The 17,876-nt window shown below is 38.0% G+C and overlaps 1 protein-coding gene and 1 long non-coding RNA gene across 2 annotated transcripts in view; one reads left to right on the top strand and one right to left on the bottom strand.

The window, feature by feature from the left end:
- LOC135249199 (uncharacterized) overlaps window positions 1–14,172 on the top strand; it is a 30,665-nt gene extending 16,493 nt beyond the window's left edge. The window contains exons 12-18 of the mRNA XM_064324575.1: window positions 1,086–1,262; window positions 1,472–1,626; window positions 1,849–1,938; window positions 3,426–3,498; window positions 3,922–4,085; window positions 12,993–13,159; window positions 13,527–14,172. Of these exons, the coding sequence (XP_064180645.1) occupies window positions 1,086–1,262; window positions 1,472–1,626; window positions 1,849–1,938; window positions 3,426–3,498; window positions 3,922–4,085; window positions 12,993–13,159; window positions 13,527–13,542 (842 nt within the window). The 3' untranslated portion in view covers window positions 13,543–14,172. The remainder of the gene's footprint in view (window positions 1–1,085; window positions 1,263–1,471; window positions 1,627–1,848; window positions 1,939–3,425; window positions 3,499–3,921; window positions 4,086–12,992; window positions 13,160–13,526) is intronic.
- Window positions 10,718–13,161, bottom strand: LOC135249252 (uncharacterized). The gene is made up of 2 exons (XR_010328619.1): window positions 13,073–13,161; window positions 10,718–12,792 (listed from the first exon to the last, which is right to left on the bottom strand). It is a non-coding gene; the product is annotated as an uncharacterized LOC135249252 (long non-coding RNA).
- Window positions 14,173–17,876: the final 3,704 nt, after the last annotated feature.

Raw genomic sequence — 17,876 nt, forward strand, 5'->3', positions numbered from 1 at the left:
TAGGTACAGCGTCTTTTACTGCTACCACAGAGTGAATGCTTAAGTGAATGCCATGATAAGAAAATGTTCGGTTACGCTGACCTAAAAAATGCTATTCCAGAAGCAAAATTAGACATATTATACATCGTTAGAAAGCTTATACTCTCACCTACTGAATAAATGATTGTCAATCAAGCCAGACTGTACTAAAAAGAGCGACAATGCCGTAAACAACACGTGTGGTATTACGCACAGCTATTTTTGGAACCGAGTCCGACTCTGCTGCAGTCGCCATGATTTTTAAAAAACTGTAGCGTTGACTGGAGCCGACCAATGACTGGAGCCAAAACCGACCGACGTTACGTAGCAATTACGTAGTTATATAGAAGAAAAACATTTGTTATAATGAATTGAAGCGTTTTAGAAATCAAAACGGTAAATTCATTTTAATAAAAACAAAAAAAAAACGATGCGTCGGTTTAAAATATTGATGTCGACGCATTTTCAGCGTCAACGTCATCGATTATGTCGACTAATCGTGGCAGCCCTAATTGGGCGTAATGTTAATTCTTGTAAGATATTGATACTTAAAAGATAATTGATTCTCCTTTCTTATCTGTTTAAAATATGTGATTTTTAGTGAAGAAAATGGGTTTTTGTGGTGTAGATTATGTGTTCAAAACATTATTCAAAATGTGCAATTTGGAGAGGTTTTTGGACCTTGATCTTGGGAAAACCCATGAAAAATTTCACTCCTTTTAGTTATGTACAAAATTTGTTTTTGCAGTGGTGGGGGAAACTGGGGGGTGAATTATTTTGATGCTAGGTCATGTGAATTTTGTGAAATAAACAGTACAGTTGCATTTTTATGTACATTTTGTGTATAGCATGAATAATTCTGCACATATTTCCTAAATTTTGATACATGGACTTAATGGCACACACGTCCCAGTTCAAATGATGGCATGAGCTCTCTGCTGTATGTTGCCACAAAGTTGTAAGGCTTTATTTAAGAGTAGCACACCCTGGTGAAAATTGCCTTTATAAATGCTTCGGGAGAAAGGGTTAAACAGGTGGACTGACAATTTTCTCTCTATCTCTGCTAGAATACAGCCCCGCTGACTGGCATATGCTCCCAGGTGCTGAATGTGAGGGAGACAGACAATCACCTATCAACATTGACACGCAACATGTGACCTATGACGAAAGTCTCAACAACTTCACCTTCACCAATTTTTCAGATTTGCACACTATGAAGTATCTCACCAACACTGGCCACACAGGTAAACAGCCCACTGTTCTTTCACAACTGAGCATGGTTACAGTGCAGCATTAATATCAAGGGTACATTCCCAAGTATGGCTATGGTATCACTTTATACTTTACTATAGTGGCATGCAGACCAGTGAAAAAGAATGTTTTGACACAATTGTATACAATATTAATTTAAAAAATGAATCAAAATCTGCTTAATGGCTGCACTCCCTCTCAGTGAAATGTGTACTGGAGGAGAATATGGTGGAGATAGAAGGGGGTGGTCTGAGCCACACGTACTCCACCATACAGTTCCATTTCCACTGGGGTACAATCGATGACCATTCCAACGGCTCTGAACACACTGTAGACTCAAAGAGATACCCAATGGAGGTGAGAAAGAGAACAAGAATTTGTGCATGAGTGGGTCTGTGCAGCTGGATGATTCGTATTTCAGTCTTGTAACTGTAATGCATTGTAAGGTGCTTTTGTTTCTGTAATGACAAGCTGTTGTGAAAATTATTGAATGTTGTGTTGTATTATGTGTTTTTAATACCTATATATTATATATTTGAGGTGACATAGACAGCTGAATAAGTATTCTGTGTTGGACAGATGCACATTGTGAGCTCCAGAAAAGAATTCTCTGTGGATGATGCAGTGAAAGACTCAGAAGGTCTTGCTGTACTGGCATTTTTTATTGAGGTACATTACACATCCATCCATCCATCCATTATCTATACTCGCTTATCCTGAGAAGGGTCACGGGGGGGTGCTGGAGCCTATCCCAGCATGCATTGGGATACAGTCTTTGTATACGTATCAATGTACATACCAAGCTGCATCATATCATTTTTTTTTAGCATTTTTCTAAAAAGCCACACCCACTGAAAGTTCAATGGCTTACTGCAGCCATGATTTTTTAGCAAGGCAACTTTCTTTGAACAACTTTTAAAAATAACAGTCTCCTGAACATATTAGTGCAAGCTGCATGCCAATATGTCAAACAGCCTTGGAGGAGATGTCATTTACGTGTTTTACAAAAAATCCAAAATGGTGGACTTCCAATATGCATGATGGACTCCTTGTGGCATATTTTTTCACTGTGAATAGTTGTACTTATGTGCCAAATTGTATGACTCTTCATCATATGGGTCAGGAGTTCAATGCTTCCACATTTTGCACATTCAAGAGTCTGTTACAGTGCTATCATGTGGATGATTGGCACCATATTAACTGGGCTTGCACTTATATTTACCCTCTACAAAACCTACCAAATCTTGTGAGGTTTTGTCAGTCTCTGTTGATATTACAGCCCTTTGTGTCCAAGACTGGCAGAATAAAAAGTTAAAAATAAACCATCTAAAATGGCAGCCAATTAATGATGCAAGTGAAGTGACCCACAGGGATGATAAATGTGTTTCTAATGAGGGTATCAATCAATGTAGATAGTTCAAGTTATCTGGGAAAGAACTGTGATTTTATATGAATTTTAGAGTTTTTTCATATATTCAGCTCTGTAGCGCCACCATGTATTTTGATTTGGCCAAAACTGTAGAGTTGAAACCTTTGTGTGCATATTCCAGGTTACATCCTGTTTTGGCAAACCATTTTTGATTTATAAGCATTTTTGTTAAAAGCCACACCCATTGAATATTCATTGGCTTACTGTGGCCATGTATTTTGGCATGGCAACTTTCTTTTAACAGATAACAAATTAATATTAATAATAAAAAAGAGCAAAAAGAATACAGTTCCAGCAGCCTCACTGCTTAGACCCCTAAAAACATATTAGATCACTTGTCATTACTTGTGCTGTATTATTGTCAGAATATTTTATGGGACTATTTTTCTTGTACATTTGCAAATAATTTAAGGAGACATAAGAAAAAAGGTTAAAATAAAATAAGAATAGAAGGCAGTAAAGTGTTATATGCTGTCCTGGACGGTTCAATTTTAATTCAGTTCAATTATCACCTCAGTTCTCAGAATATATTGAAATTCAACACAAATTAAATGAATTTGTTGAATTGACTTGTATGAAATGGACTTGACCCCAACGCCAGTGTCCTGATTCTTCTACCTTTGAGTTTTATATCAATGAGAGGGTAAAAGGTTCAGAATTAAAATGTACACATCTTAATATTTCATTTTCACCTCCTTTTGTGTTTTTTGTTACTCAATCTGCCCAGGCAACCCATGAGAAAATTAATCAGAAGAGCTGGGAAACTCTGACATCATACCTCTCCCACATCATAAAGAAAGGTGCGGCAGGTTTATTTGTGGTTTCCCTTCAGGGAATATTAAACACTACAGTTAAATTTACCTTGGTGTTCATGAATAAATCCAATCTGGTGTCATGCGTTTTTAATCTGGCACTAGACCAGGGGTGGACAATTATATACTTTTAGGATTAAACAGAAGTTATTCCACCTACTGGGTGTTACACCTTACATGCTCTGGCTGTTTGTGTTCTTTTTTCCTATGACTTGAATTGAAAAAATAAATATTGAATCATACGAATGTCTAACAATGTATAAGAACATCTAATCCCAGATAACGTATTTGTAAAAACTACATATGCTAACACCCTGTCCTGTTCACACCCTAAAATAAGTCATAAGGGATAATGGCATAATGAATAGGTCTTCTCTTTCATTGACTTTTGTGCATTTCTGTCTTTGTTAGATAGCTCTGTGGAAATGTCAAGCCACATCTCAATTGATGACTTGCTGGGAGATGTGGATCGGTCTAAATACTACCGCTACAACGGATCCCTGACCACCCCTGACTGTAATGAGGCAGTGGTGTGGACTGTGTTTAAACAGCCAATCAAGGTTAACACAGAACTGGTAAGGAAGCATATTCTATTTTGTAGTTGTTACACATACAAAATAAATGACAGCCTGCCGATTAAAACAAGTTTTGACTGAAGGGAAAAATTTGTTTTAATCATATACGCGATAATGATTATATCAAGTTATAGGCAGTCAAGACTTTAAGGGAATTGAAAGCTCAGTTGTATGATAGAAGACCTCAATATGACACAATACATTGGCAGTGTACACTTCTGGCTATCCAGTAAAAGTCAGGAAATGTTTTTATTTATTTTTTTTATTTCATGTGGTGCATTAAGTAATTATTTCTTAAACTATGCTTTTTTGCTATATGTTGTCATTTTGAGGACGGTACAATTTTCACTAGCACGTCTATGGGGATTTACTTTCATTTTTGTTAGCAGTGAGCTAATCACTAGTTAAACAGCAGTTAAGCTAATTGTGCATGGTTCATAGCCCGATTCCTTGGTAGGCTACACCTGTTCGAAAACAGCTATTGACTTGCTGCCGTTCAATATAATTGTCCCAGAATCTGACAAACTGATGAGCACCATTTACTTACAAATGATTTCTTTTGTTCCTCTTTTAAGTCTTCAGCCTACTACCCAATGTTCACACAACTTCTTGTTAATACGTGCAAACAAGTGTGAGGGGATATAACTCATATTGGTAAATGGTAAATGGACTGCATTTATATAGCCCTTTACAATTGATACCTCTCATTCACCAGAGCATTTACGGGTTAGGTGTCTTGCTCAGGGACACTTCGTCACGCCCTGGGTGGGGCTTGAACTGGCAACCCTCCAACTACCAGACAACCGCTCTTACCTCCTGAGCTATGTCGCCCCATTGCGACAGTAATCAATACAGCCCTGTGTGTGTTACTTGACAGGGTTATTATTATACATTTTTATTTCAGTTTTCACCACCTGTTTGTGTTTTTTGTAAATGGCCACGTGATACCGTAACACGTGATATTTTTTTACGAGGTTATCATACCATGAAAATCACACATTGTGACACCCCTATTACATAGTTACATTTTTTCACTATCTAATCTTATTGTTCTCTTTCGCTCTTATCCTGATGTCTATCTTTTGTTATTCAGAAATGGAAACAGTCATTCAATGTTTTTATGAAAACAAACAAAAGGACCATGTATCAAGGCCCCCCTTTGGCTCCACGCAAATAAAGTTATACGTACAGTTAGTCACATTTCTTTTAATTTTGTTTATGCAGACATCTGCCACAAATGTAAACACCACGAAAATGCACCACACCCCACATCAGTGTTTTTTAAATGCTGATGTGAAAAGCAAACACAAGTGGTGACAAAACTGTCACTTTACTTTCCGTAACTTCTAACAACAGGTCTTTCCTCTTCTTGCTGGCAACATTCCAGGCAGCATTCATGAGTGCTAGATTAGGGCAAAGTAATTATGCTCCTGACGGGTGTGTATGCAGGTTTTTGTTTCCACCAGTTACCTTGACTAAATTGGCTGTGTACACAAACACTGATTCACTCGTAGATTAGATCATAGTAAAATGTTTTATGTAGGGACACACAAGAACAGCCTTTGGCTGTCATTGATGCGCTTATCAAAAGATGTTGCTAAAATGTCAAATGGCGTAAATGTTATGGCTAATTTAGTAATTAAGGCCAGAATTCTCGCATGACAACCAGAAACAAATAATGCCCTAGTTACCTACCTCTGGTCTAGATACACCACGTTTATGTTCATGTCTAGTTTGTTTTATTTTTAATTTAATTTTTTATTTATCTTTTATTTAACCAGGGTAGTCTGACTGAGACTAAGGTCGCTTTTACAGAGGAGTCCTGCTACACAACAACAATAAATACATCAACAAAAAAATACTAACATGAACATGAAGTTGTAGATACAAAAGTAAACATTTATATGAAACAAGTGCAGATTTCAGTTTTGAAAGCCTAGTTTAGTGATTTGAATTTGGTAAAGGGGAAGATGGACTGTAGTTCACCATTTTTTTGCACTCCATGGGGGCATAATCACTAAAAGCCATTTTACCAAACTCCAAAAGTTTGAGGCACAGTCAGAAGCAAATTGCTGCATGAACACAGATTATATTTAGAAGAACAATGGTTAAGAAGTCCTGATATATATGGTGGAAATACTTAGCATTGGATAGAAAATGCAAAGCAATGTGAAAAACTGTATCTAGGGTATGTAAAGTGTGAAAATATAAGTGTGAAAATATAAAATATCACCATAGTCAATTATAGGCAGGAAGTTCGCAACAACCAGTTTCTTACTGTATTATAAAACATAATTTGTTTCTAAAATAAAAACCTAGCATTATTTTAAACTTTTTCTACAAGGTTTTCTACATGAGTTTTAAGACAAAGTGTGTCACCCAACCATATGCCAAGATATTTATATGATGTAATTTGTAGCTCAATCAGATCATTCTGGAAAGAAAAGATTTTTGCTGGTTCTTAATTGCTTCTGACACAAAGTGAGCACAGGCACAAAGAATGGTGTCATCTTCATAAAAGTGGATTTTAAAATTTTTGACTGATTCCAGAAGATTATTAATATAAATGGTGAATAGTATATGGCCCAGAATGGAACCCTGAGGGACTCCATTAGCGACTCCAGCCATCAGTGGCCATCAATACAGACATTTAGGACAGATAGTCCTAAAATCAGCCAGCTGCCTTCATACTCAGGCCTAAGGTAAGCAGTTTATTTATTAAAAGAGAATGATTCACTATATCAAAAGCTTTGGATAAGTTGATGAATAAGGCAGCACAATATTTTGTTTGCTGTCAAGATTCTGGACCATGTCGTTAAAGACTAATGGCCAGCTCAGAACCCAGACTCAAAGGGATTAAGACTGTTGTTGACCTGAAGAAAATACTTTAACTGAGTTTTTGCTAATGATTCCAAATACTTTTGAAAGCATTGATAAATTAGATATGGGGCCGTAATAATTAAGATTTGACTAATCACCGCTTTTCAAGAGAGGTAAGATAAAAGCAGTTTTCAAGACCACAGAGATACTATTTGAGAGGATGGGGAGGTTAAAAATAGGAGTGACAGGCTCAGCAATGAGATCAGCTGTGAGCTTTATAAAATAAGGATCCAGACCCTTGGGACTGGCTGACTTCTTAAAATCAATGCCTTTAAGAGCTTTGAGAACTTCAGGAACAGAGAATCCATCACCAGGTTCAGTAGGTTCAGGCAGTAGTGGCCTGATGACCAGGATAGACTCTATAAAATAACTGCCCAGCAGAAATAAAATGTTGATTAAAAAGATTAAATATGCTCTGTTTATCAGTAACAAGCCGTGAGTCATTACTGATGTGTTGTGGCAGTGAAAATGAAGTGGAGGTGTCAGCTAGAGATTTTAGGCTCTTCCAAAATTTGGATGGGTTGTTCATATGTTCTGAAACATGATTAAGATAAAAAATATGATTTTGATTTCTTATGAGAAAATTGCACTTGTTTTGAAGACAACAGAACTTCAGCTAGCAGGAAGCAGAGTTTGACTCTCTAGCCTTTGCCCATGCAATATTACACTCATGAATAAGGTCTGAGCTCTCTGCTGAAAACCTCAAACCTACCCTTACAAATGTGTCCTGCAGAACCTCAAACATACTCTTAGATATGTCCTTGGCTCCTTCATGAACCATGATCCCTCCCAGCTCTGGGCTGGACCTTGTCTGCATGGTCCAGGAGATCTCCTACCTGGGCACCAGGCAGGCAACACAGCATACAAGAATCCTTGTTGTGTGAACAGACTATGCTATCGACACCTTTAATCACTGAGTCTTCCACTATCACCAACTCCCTTTTCCTGCATCTTACTGTCACCCAACTTTCTTTGAAGAACATACAACTTAGTTCCTGGAACTCTATCAGTTGTGAACTGTGGAGTCCAGCAAGCTGGCCCTTGAGATCAAGGATCTTGCTCTAAAGATGCTCAATGAGCCGGCAACGGTGGCTGATGAACTCACCCTGGAAATCGCTTTCCAGAGGTGCGATCATCCTGCAACCCTCACACAGCTTTCGCCACATTCTAACCCCCAAACTATCGCCTATCTCTCCTTAAGTCTAGATAGATTGTTGTTTCTTCTGGATCGAGTACTGCACCAATAGAACCTTATGGCTGTCCATCTCAGGGAAGCATTTTTAATTTCTCTCATTGCTTTGTCCATATATATGGCTCCTCCCTGAGACTGTAAATATCCTCTGTGAGGCCTTTAAGTTTCTCCATTGGGTACTTCAACCCCATGGTTCCCAGAGCAAACCCCAGTGCTTCATCAATCCTGGGCCCAAATAATTCAAAGGCTCGTTCATGAAGCTAACTGCACCCTGACTGGGCAAGAAGCAAAACTTTTTCTCTGTGGTGCTACTGGGTGGCAAACGTGGATATGGTTGCAGATAAGTGTGAATTAAGCCGCGTTTCCACCGCAGGAACTTTCCCCAGGAACCAGGGTCTAAATTAAGTTCCGGACTTTATTTTACCCCCAAAAAAGTCCCAGCTCAGGGGCTAGTACTTTCGAAAAGTACAGGAACTTTTGGGGTGGGACGCAAGCGCTGAACATTTCTGACTGGCCGAGTACTCGCAGCATTTTATTTCAACCGCCATTTTTTTAAAAATTTGCAGCCGCAAATAACTTGAATTCAGACATTATGTTATGCGGCACAGTAGCCTACTTTTGGTTATTGCCTGCCAACATCTACAGATGAGAAATTAGATTGAGGATTATTTTGTGTGCTCTTCTATCCTTTTCTTGCTTTAGAATTAAGTCTGTTTTATAAAATATTAAGCATTCATGCTGGGACAGCATATCACGTACCAAAACATTCAAATGATTTAATTCAGTTGCTGAATATTTTCGTCCAGATTTTCTTTGTTAGCCCGTTATAATTGACTCAAAACGCTTGACACGGTTATGTGAGGTATGCGGTAGTTCTGCGAAATTTACGTTGGGGATAGGGCTACAGTAAAAGCAAACGGATAACAGGTTAATTCTAGTAATCGTCCCTTTTGCTTTTTCAGACGGCCACAATTTTACTCTGTGATTCTTCAATTCCACAAAAAGACCAGGAAGACTAGACATACGGACTCTAATATTTATGGTGCATGGTTCGCATCTGGAGGGCACGCTTCAAGTATTTAGCTAGTCCGCTAGCAGTAACTTTAAAAGATGAAAGCAAACGGTGGCTGTACCACTGCAACATTAATTTAAATTTTCACGCAAGTCCGAGTTTTCATTCTATTTATTCTTGTCATTTTGCGATTATATGGAAATGACGATGACAGTCAAATTAATCAATTCAACAGCCAGTTGTTTACGATGTGTGAATGTTTTCTGCTATGTTGTTACCAGTTATTTGTGGAATGTGAATGCATTCTGTCACCTCGGATGTCAAGACATGAAAGTGAATGTTCGCATAAAAACATAATGAATGTGTTTGAGAGGATATATAAAACAGTTACAATCTGTCTATTGGTTTGTTATATCCTGTTTGTTGCATAATAACGGTCCAAGTCGAACTACCAATGAGAGTTTTGCTTGTAAAATAATATGCACAAATGGCCACGGAAAAATATTTCAATTTCAGGTGATTAAATCGATACAAATGAATAGCCTACTAAAGTAACCATATATAGTCATTATTGGTAACCCGTTGTATCAGTGGAATAAACCCCTCCGGGCTGTCCCGTTATTGGAAAATAACGTACTTCAGTGGCAGTATAGAGTTACAGAAGAAATCATAGGACAGATGGACCGACGACGACGTCGCTTTTTCATACGTCAGCGGACTAATTTGCCTAATCGTTGCGGGACTTTAGACCGCAGTGGAAACGCAGACAACAGTGGGCTGAAGGAACCTTTTACTTCCTTGAAAAGTAGTTCCTGGGACTAAAAGTTCCGGGTATTTTGGGTGGAAACACGGCTTTAGACTTGTTTAGGCCCATGTTAAGTGCCAAATCCACCTCTATTCTACAGACCAAAATATAAGCTATAACATACTCTATAATAGTTACAGCCATGGTTGGAATGTACCTGTGAGTCATGTTGTCGTTTGTCCCTAGAGCTGCTTTGCCTTGTGGAAGGCATGTAACACGTTCTTGATTCAATTCATGGCAAAGACTACTCAGATGTCACCTTCATGCCACCCTCGATGTCTTGGGCTCTGCTATTGTTGTCAGAGGTGCTGTCATTTTGAGACTCCTGAGGGGCACAGGAACCTGGGGCATGAACCATGGTGTCTGAATCACATGTTGTAAAAGGGGGTGTTGGTTAGGTTTGTGAAACCTTTCCAACTGGCCAGAATCATTATTTTAGTCTGACAGTCTTGTTTTGACATATTCTATATCGACCTTACATTTCCTCCAAAAGAAACCCATCTATTTTTTAAAACTCTCCTGTTATATTGTTCAGAATGTATCAGTTTCAGACTGTAATGTCATTAAAATTCCTATACAGTTTCTCACCTTGAAACTTGATGATATCCTCTTTCTTTTTCCTGATAGTGTGCATACCACAAATGATGAAAGTTGATAGCATGTCAGTGATGGCTAAACAAAGGTTTCATCTTCCAATATAACATTTCATTTTAGGTGGGTATTTAAAAACTTGTGGATTATACTTTGTCAGAGCACAGTGATAGGATTGTCAAGAATGTGACCTCCTCAAACAGACTAAGATAAGAGAAACAGGTTCAGCCAGAATTACTTGCATTTATCATCTACAGTAACTTGCTCTTATCAGGTACCTTTTGTACATAGGATACATTTTGTACAAGTTATGCATAACTTAAGTAAAACAAATGGAGCAATGTAACAGTGTAATCAAGGTAAACGAATGATGAAAGAAGGTAAACGTATTGAACATATTATCATTCATTTTTGTTCCAACCAATATCACGCCCCCATATTTTTAACAAACTGCAAATTTTTCTTAATTATGTGCTTTTCATGTTTAGAGGGATTATTTACCCTCTTAAACTGTGTTATATCAGAAATAGCTTTGCATGCCACAAAGAATGAAATTCCCATGTTGATAATGTGCTACACTGTGCTTAGTGTGCTATATTGAAAACAATTATATAAAATGTTTTGAAATGTTTTTATCAAATAAAAAACAGAGGTAAATCAATAGCCTCCTAATTAGGTTGTGGAACACGTGTTTCTTTCTTATTTTTTTCCCTTATTCTTATTAACACAGTGCAGGTTTGACTCATTATAATTTGCATTGTCTTTGAATTCATTATGATCCAGATGGGTAGTTTTAGTGACCAGGTTTCCACACTTTCACTGATTAGGAGCCTACTGATTCACCTCAGTCTTTCATTTGAAGTTTTGTCTCTTTTATGCTATTGTTTTCAATATAACACAATAGGCACAATATTAACATGGGAATTTTATTCTTTATGGAATGCATACCTGTATTTATTTCTGACATAAGGTGGATTAAGAGGGTAAAGAAACCCTTTAAATATGAAAAGCACCTTATTAAGAAAATGTTACAGCTTGCTAAAATTCTGGGATTGCGACTGTGGGTGGAACACAAGCCAGCATACACAGGGGGGCCCCAGGGCTGATATGGTGAACCCCTGTTTTAGATCATCTCAACAAAAACACATTTTCAATGTACAGAAATGCATGTCTATGACTTTGCGTGTCTGTGACTTCCTGATCAGACGTAGGTTTCTATGGGGTTCCCCGAGTCGGTGCTTGTTCAAAGGGGATCCCCCCAGTTTAAGAGCGGTTCAGACAGCTGTAGCTGATTGTTTGCTCGTAGGTAACTAACTAACACACACGGGTGATGAGTGGAAAGGGCTTACAGCTAGCTGGTTAACTGTGAGAGCACGTATTATCATATTATTCCAACATATTTGTTGGCACAGAAAAAAAGTGAAAGAACTGAAAAAATAGAACAAGAAAAAAAAATTCTATTTAACTAGGTACAGGGTGTTATCAATATTTTGCCTATTTTAAAATATGGTTGCAAATATGCTTGAATGGCTGTCTACTGCACACACCCAGTCCATAATAGGTGCTCTCAGTCTAGTGAACTTTTAGCTAAAACTATAGTTGTGACTGGCTAGCTAGCTACTGCTCAATTTATACATAACCCCCCAACGCCCACCCCCATTTCAAGACACTATAATGTTTGGAACAAATAGCTTTACAGGTGTTTCTGATAAGTCCGGTGTGTTCAATTTCTTCCTTAGTGCAGGTATAAGAGAGCTTTCTGTATCTTGATTCTAGGCCTTTGATTGTTTCTGGAGTCTGTAACTGCTGTTTGTCGATATGAGGACCAGAGTTGTGCCAGTGAAAGTCAAAGAAGCCATTATGAGGCTGAGAAATATGTCCAAAAAACCAGGTTACCTTAGGCTTACCAAAATCAACAGTTTGGAACATCATGAAGAAAGAGAGCACTGGTGAGCTCAGTAATCGCAAAAAGAGCTTGATAGGCTAAGGAAGAACTCTACAGTTTAAGACTGAAAAATTCCCACCATAATAAAGAAAACTCTCAATCACCTCTCTTCTTCATTCTGCTGCCTCTATCAGCAGTTAGATCATAAGTGAAGACACTTGAGCCATTACATGTAGGAGCCATACATGCCCAAGCGGTAACACCTCCTTTGGATCTTAGTTCCTTTTGGCCTCCACACTCTGCTCTTGCCATCACTCTGACACCAGTGAATCTTGGTCTCATCTGTCCACAAGACAAAAAAAATTCAGAATTTCGAATACTTTACACTTGCTCTGCACATTATTGTGGCAACACCTGTCAGGGAGCACAGAACTTTTTTGTTGTTATTGCTAATTGTGTTAAAAATCAAAAGGAGCAATGCAAATCTAATGACATTTTTGTGTGGATAAAGGATGTCACAGGATGCCACTGTTCTTTCCCAGATGAAACTGTTCCCTTCTATCATGGGATACTCTGACATCTACCGCCCAGAGCAGAAGCTTCACAATCGCACGGTTCGCACCAGCTCTGCCCCGACTGGTCCTAGGCCCCATCCACTGCCACTGCTCCTGCCTTTGCTGTATGTGGGCTGTACATGGATGGGGGACAAGTAAGGAGGGATATGGAGAGATAAAGGGAGGTTACATAATGAATGGTTAAATTTGGGACAAAAAGCTGTGGGTAAACTTGAAGGTTTTGGTAACTACTGCAAATAAATAATGGTGAGGTCTAGGAGTCATAAAGCACAGAGCTAATGGAAGTGGTCAGAGAAAGAGAGAAACCAATTGAGATACATAAAGTGCAATGGGATGTAGAACCAAGAAATATAATTAAAGAGATGCAGGAAAAGGGCAGGGAAAAGATTCTAAAATAATTATATACACACACATTTCATTTTATAGAATCAAAGAGTTCTGTTTAAATTCAGGTTGTATTAAATGAGTGGATGACCAAAGCATTCTTTTTCTTGATCCAAGGGTGGCATCCTTATGAGGAGGCACCAACTGTGGGGGAAGGGGGGCAAATGAAGGTAAAATGTAGAAATTGAATGCTGTGTTCATGATAGTCGGCCAGATCTCTCCCTCACAGTCTGCAGTCACTGCCTACCCATGAAATAACACGTCACATGATTCATCACAACTTTGCTTGGAAATAAATTCATGTCACTTCAGAATAACAACATTACTCATAATTACTCATATTGCTTTAGTCATGCTTTACTAATGTACAGCTTCATATCTGCAGAAAGAGGAGGAATGTTAGATGTTCACTGGAAATGTAATTTATGTCATGTAAGATTATGTTTTCAGCCCTCCTTTAACTACTCTGTGTTAAATATATAACCTGAAACAAGTAATTCATAGTCAAATACATCAGAATATATCTCATACATAATAAAAAATATATCATGTAATATACTGTATGTCCTTGTGCGCGTATTTCTGGCATATTCTTTTTTTGAAGGCACTGTAAATATCAACAATATTTTATCATTTGTATAAAGTATATTTCTTTTAAAAGGAGCAAGGCATTCTGGAAAAACAGGTAAATGGTAATAGTAAGAAGAATATTGTCTGATAATAATATGACACTAAGCTTGATGCAGAATGTGCAGATATCACAGGTGTATAGACAACAGGTGGGCTACTTGCTTTCAACATCATATGGAGCAATGGTTTGGACCAGTCTGATGATCTTTAGCCCACATGTATTTTATCATCCACACCTGTACTAAAAACACAATTTTGAAAATGTACAGAATCCTGTGCATATGGGTTGGCCTGGGCTTATCATGCAAAATTGATTCCTATGGTCATTCAAGTGTTGACTGTCTGCCTATAGCCACTGCTATGAGCAGTCCTCCAATCCAATGACTGTGACTGGTGAGTTTAAAATCTTAAGCATCATTTTTATACGTTCATCTGGTTACCATTAAAATCCATAGCCAAAGTATGTCAATACAAATTAAAACTTCTTCAAGCCAAAGGACGTGAGAAGTCCTTCATCCCAGAATGAATAAATAGGCCTATATTTAAAATGTACAGACACAAAACGGCAAATGTGTTTTATGTGGCTATATCCCAGAGATGAAGTATATGTCTTTCACAGCAGTGTCCCAGTGTGATTAAATGTTTTTTTTTTCTTACTGTATAATGTTAGTGGGAAAAGTAGTAGGCAGAAACCTGGCTGATAGTTATGATTCTAGAGCAGTTGACAGGTCACTTTTGGCAAGTGTTGATACCTGTTACCTGTTAAGTCAGGAATTGGGTAATAGATTTGTCTGTCAATCTGCATAGGACACCTGCAGTAATGCTAGAGGGCAATTTGTCCCAATAGGGTTTTTAAAAATGTGAATAGTATTCACAGCATAGGCCTACTACTGAGCACACCGCAATGAGGACATACAGGTGCAATGTAAACACACAGTACATTATACAAAAAAAGCGCAGTCTGCTTACATATAAACACAGTCCAAGTGTTTATATATATGCTGAACTTTGGCTGGGTACACTTATATCTTCAGAAGTCAAGGTCAATGACAGTCCTCTTCAACCCATTTCATACCATTTCTTTCTGGTATTTTTCCACTTCCATAGTTGGTTGACTTCATTGAGGAAGAGAGCTACTGCATTTCTTCTGTGAAATTCCAGATGCTGGTTGACTATATGATGACACTACATATTGTTTACCTGATACAAGTCACATGTTGGGGCCCAACCCTGTATTATCTAACTTCACATGGAGTGGAACCCCCATGATGCAACACAGCAAGAAAGTGGGTGAAGTACACTTTATGTAATAATCTGATTGTGTGCTTCGTAAAGGGAAAAGATCACAGTAAAGAAGAGAAGGGAAAAAAAGTGCATCTGTCATGATGGCCTTAAGTTATCTCAATCTAGCACTTGCTCTGTCACTCTGAAGGAGTCCTGTGACTTCATTCCTCACCTCAATCTATGTTCAGAAATCAGCATTTCATGACAGCCTGAATGCTTGAACTAATGCACTTGTTGTACGTCGCTCTGGATAAGAGCGTCTGCTAAATGCCTGTAATGTAATGTAATGTGATGCATGAGAGCTGATAAGAGCTGCAGAGATCTCTGAGGCAGACTCATGATCACAGATCACATGTAGAGTGCTATGCATCATAATTAATATGAGCCACATGCTTCAAGCAGGTTCTTCTAGATGTATATTGTAATACTTCACTGTGGGTGAGCATTAGTTGGTATGCAGACGTTAGCTGTACCAGTACACTATTAAATCATTCTGCAAATAAACTGTTAAATGTCTGGCAGCAGAGTTGCAAATAGACTGCCATGAAATAAAATAATATTTGTGCCCTAAATTGCCCTAAACAGTTCTATGTTCTTTTTCATTTTTGAATGATGCTGACTTTCTGCCCTATCAAGTGACATTCTCCTTAGATTTTGTCTCTGTTTTATCTGTCAAATAAGGAGAACCATAATAAATCAACTGTGACAGCAGAATTTTTTTTTAACCACCTAATAAAAGGTGGAGGATAAGTAGTACCTTTTATGGTACTTTTGTGTGCTGAACCAGGCACATGTATTAAGTGGAGTGGAATTAATTGCATTATTACAGGCTATTACAATCAATTTTGTGAATAATATTAATATTAACTTACGATTGCCACAGCTCCAGTTCCGGAACACTGAATGCCCTGTTTTTGTTTTCTCCTGTCTCCTTTACATTCCCTGTGATTCATGTCTCATGCCTGCTGCTCATTTGCTGTAATTAGATCATTGATTTCTCACATTCCGCATGTCTGCTCATTTACAGTGATTATCAGCATGTGTCAATATTTGTGTATTTAAATTCCTGGCTTTGTTCAGTTCATTGCTTGGTCTTTGTGCTTTCCTGCAAGTTCTGCTAGCTACTAGTCCCCATGCATAGTTTTATTGGCATTGTACTTCCTGTGTCCTCGTTGCTGTCCTTGTAATAGTTTTTACTGCTGAAAGACTTCAGTAAAGACTTATTATTTAAGACTTATTATTTCACTTACCTCTGAATCCCTTTGTGATCTCTGCGCCTGGGTCTTAATCCTGTCTGTGAGCCTGTGGTAACAAGAACTGATACATTGTTACAACAAACACAGCCTAGCTCAAATGCACAGCTTAAATCTAAGACCTTTTAGATTCTCAACCCAGAATGTAATTTAAAAGGAAAGGAATTATCTATGATTACTTGATACAGCCATCTATCCAATCACAAGGAACAACGGTCACAAATCTGAAAACAATGCCATAAATTATACCCTTTTACTTTTTAATTGATACTTTTAATCAACAAGGACAAACACAACCCTTTAACCAAAATGGAGTAGACACACATGCACACGCACGCTCACACTCAAAAACATGACCATAACCTAAACAGTGACAAAAAAGGAAGGGGAAAAGAGGAAGGAAAACCTGTTAAATTCATAGCACCATGACACTGTACAATTACACAGGTAAACCTTGCTGATCAGATAAGAAACAAAGCTCATGGTCACAGACCAGCTGTTCAAAGTGGTGGGTCCTGCCTTTGCAGCCTTGTTGTCAGCCCCTCAAAAACCAAAGATTTTACCCTTTTACATCCATAAGCCATTCAGCATGTTATTAAATGTTAACTTATAATTTAGCTTCACAATGAGTGACCATTAGGTCTCTGAAGGGACTCATTCTATCCATTTGGACAAAATAGTGTGAATGCTGATGAAACCCTTGGAATTGACCACTGACACTGCTGACACAACTAAGAAAGGAAATAACAATAACACAAAATAACATTTAAGTTCTTAGCTTTTACTACAATGAGATTTCTGTATATGTTGTCAAAATTATTTTGTTAGCCTACATGTGAAGTTCAAATATATTATAGCTTATGCAAATACAAGGTAACCTGTAGATTGCCATGTCATCTTTTTAGCACCTTTCATTGGATAAATGTGAGTAAATGGTGATCAAACCTGAGATTCAACCCGCCATATGTACTGATTTTCACACATAACAGCAAGGAAATATGAATTGAGCTGCAAATACAATCACAGAGTAGCCTATTGATCTGAGGGCAGTTTGATTATTTTTATAGCCTACTACGAGATACCTTAAACATGGTTTTTTAGGGGAAAAAACGGTAAGCTAGAGTCTATTGGCCAAATTGTGAACAGAAAAAGTGAACAGAACTGAAACAAGCTTTAAATATCAAGTCCAGACAATGGAATGGTCACCCCAAGTGTTCATGGTTTGGAAGTCCTGCTATTTGGGATAGGTATGGGGTATAAAATCTTACAAATGTAACGCTTGATAAATGTAGCACGGTCA

This window comes from Anguilla rostrata, chromosome 2 (assembly GCF_018555375.3).
Source record: "Anguilla rostrata isolate EN2019 chromosome 2, ASM1855537v3, whole genome shotgun sequence".
NCBI classification, from domain to species: domain Eukaryota; kingdom Metazoa; phylum Chordata; class Actinopteri; order Anguilliformes; family Anguillidae; genus Anguilla; species Anguilla rostrata.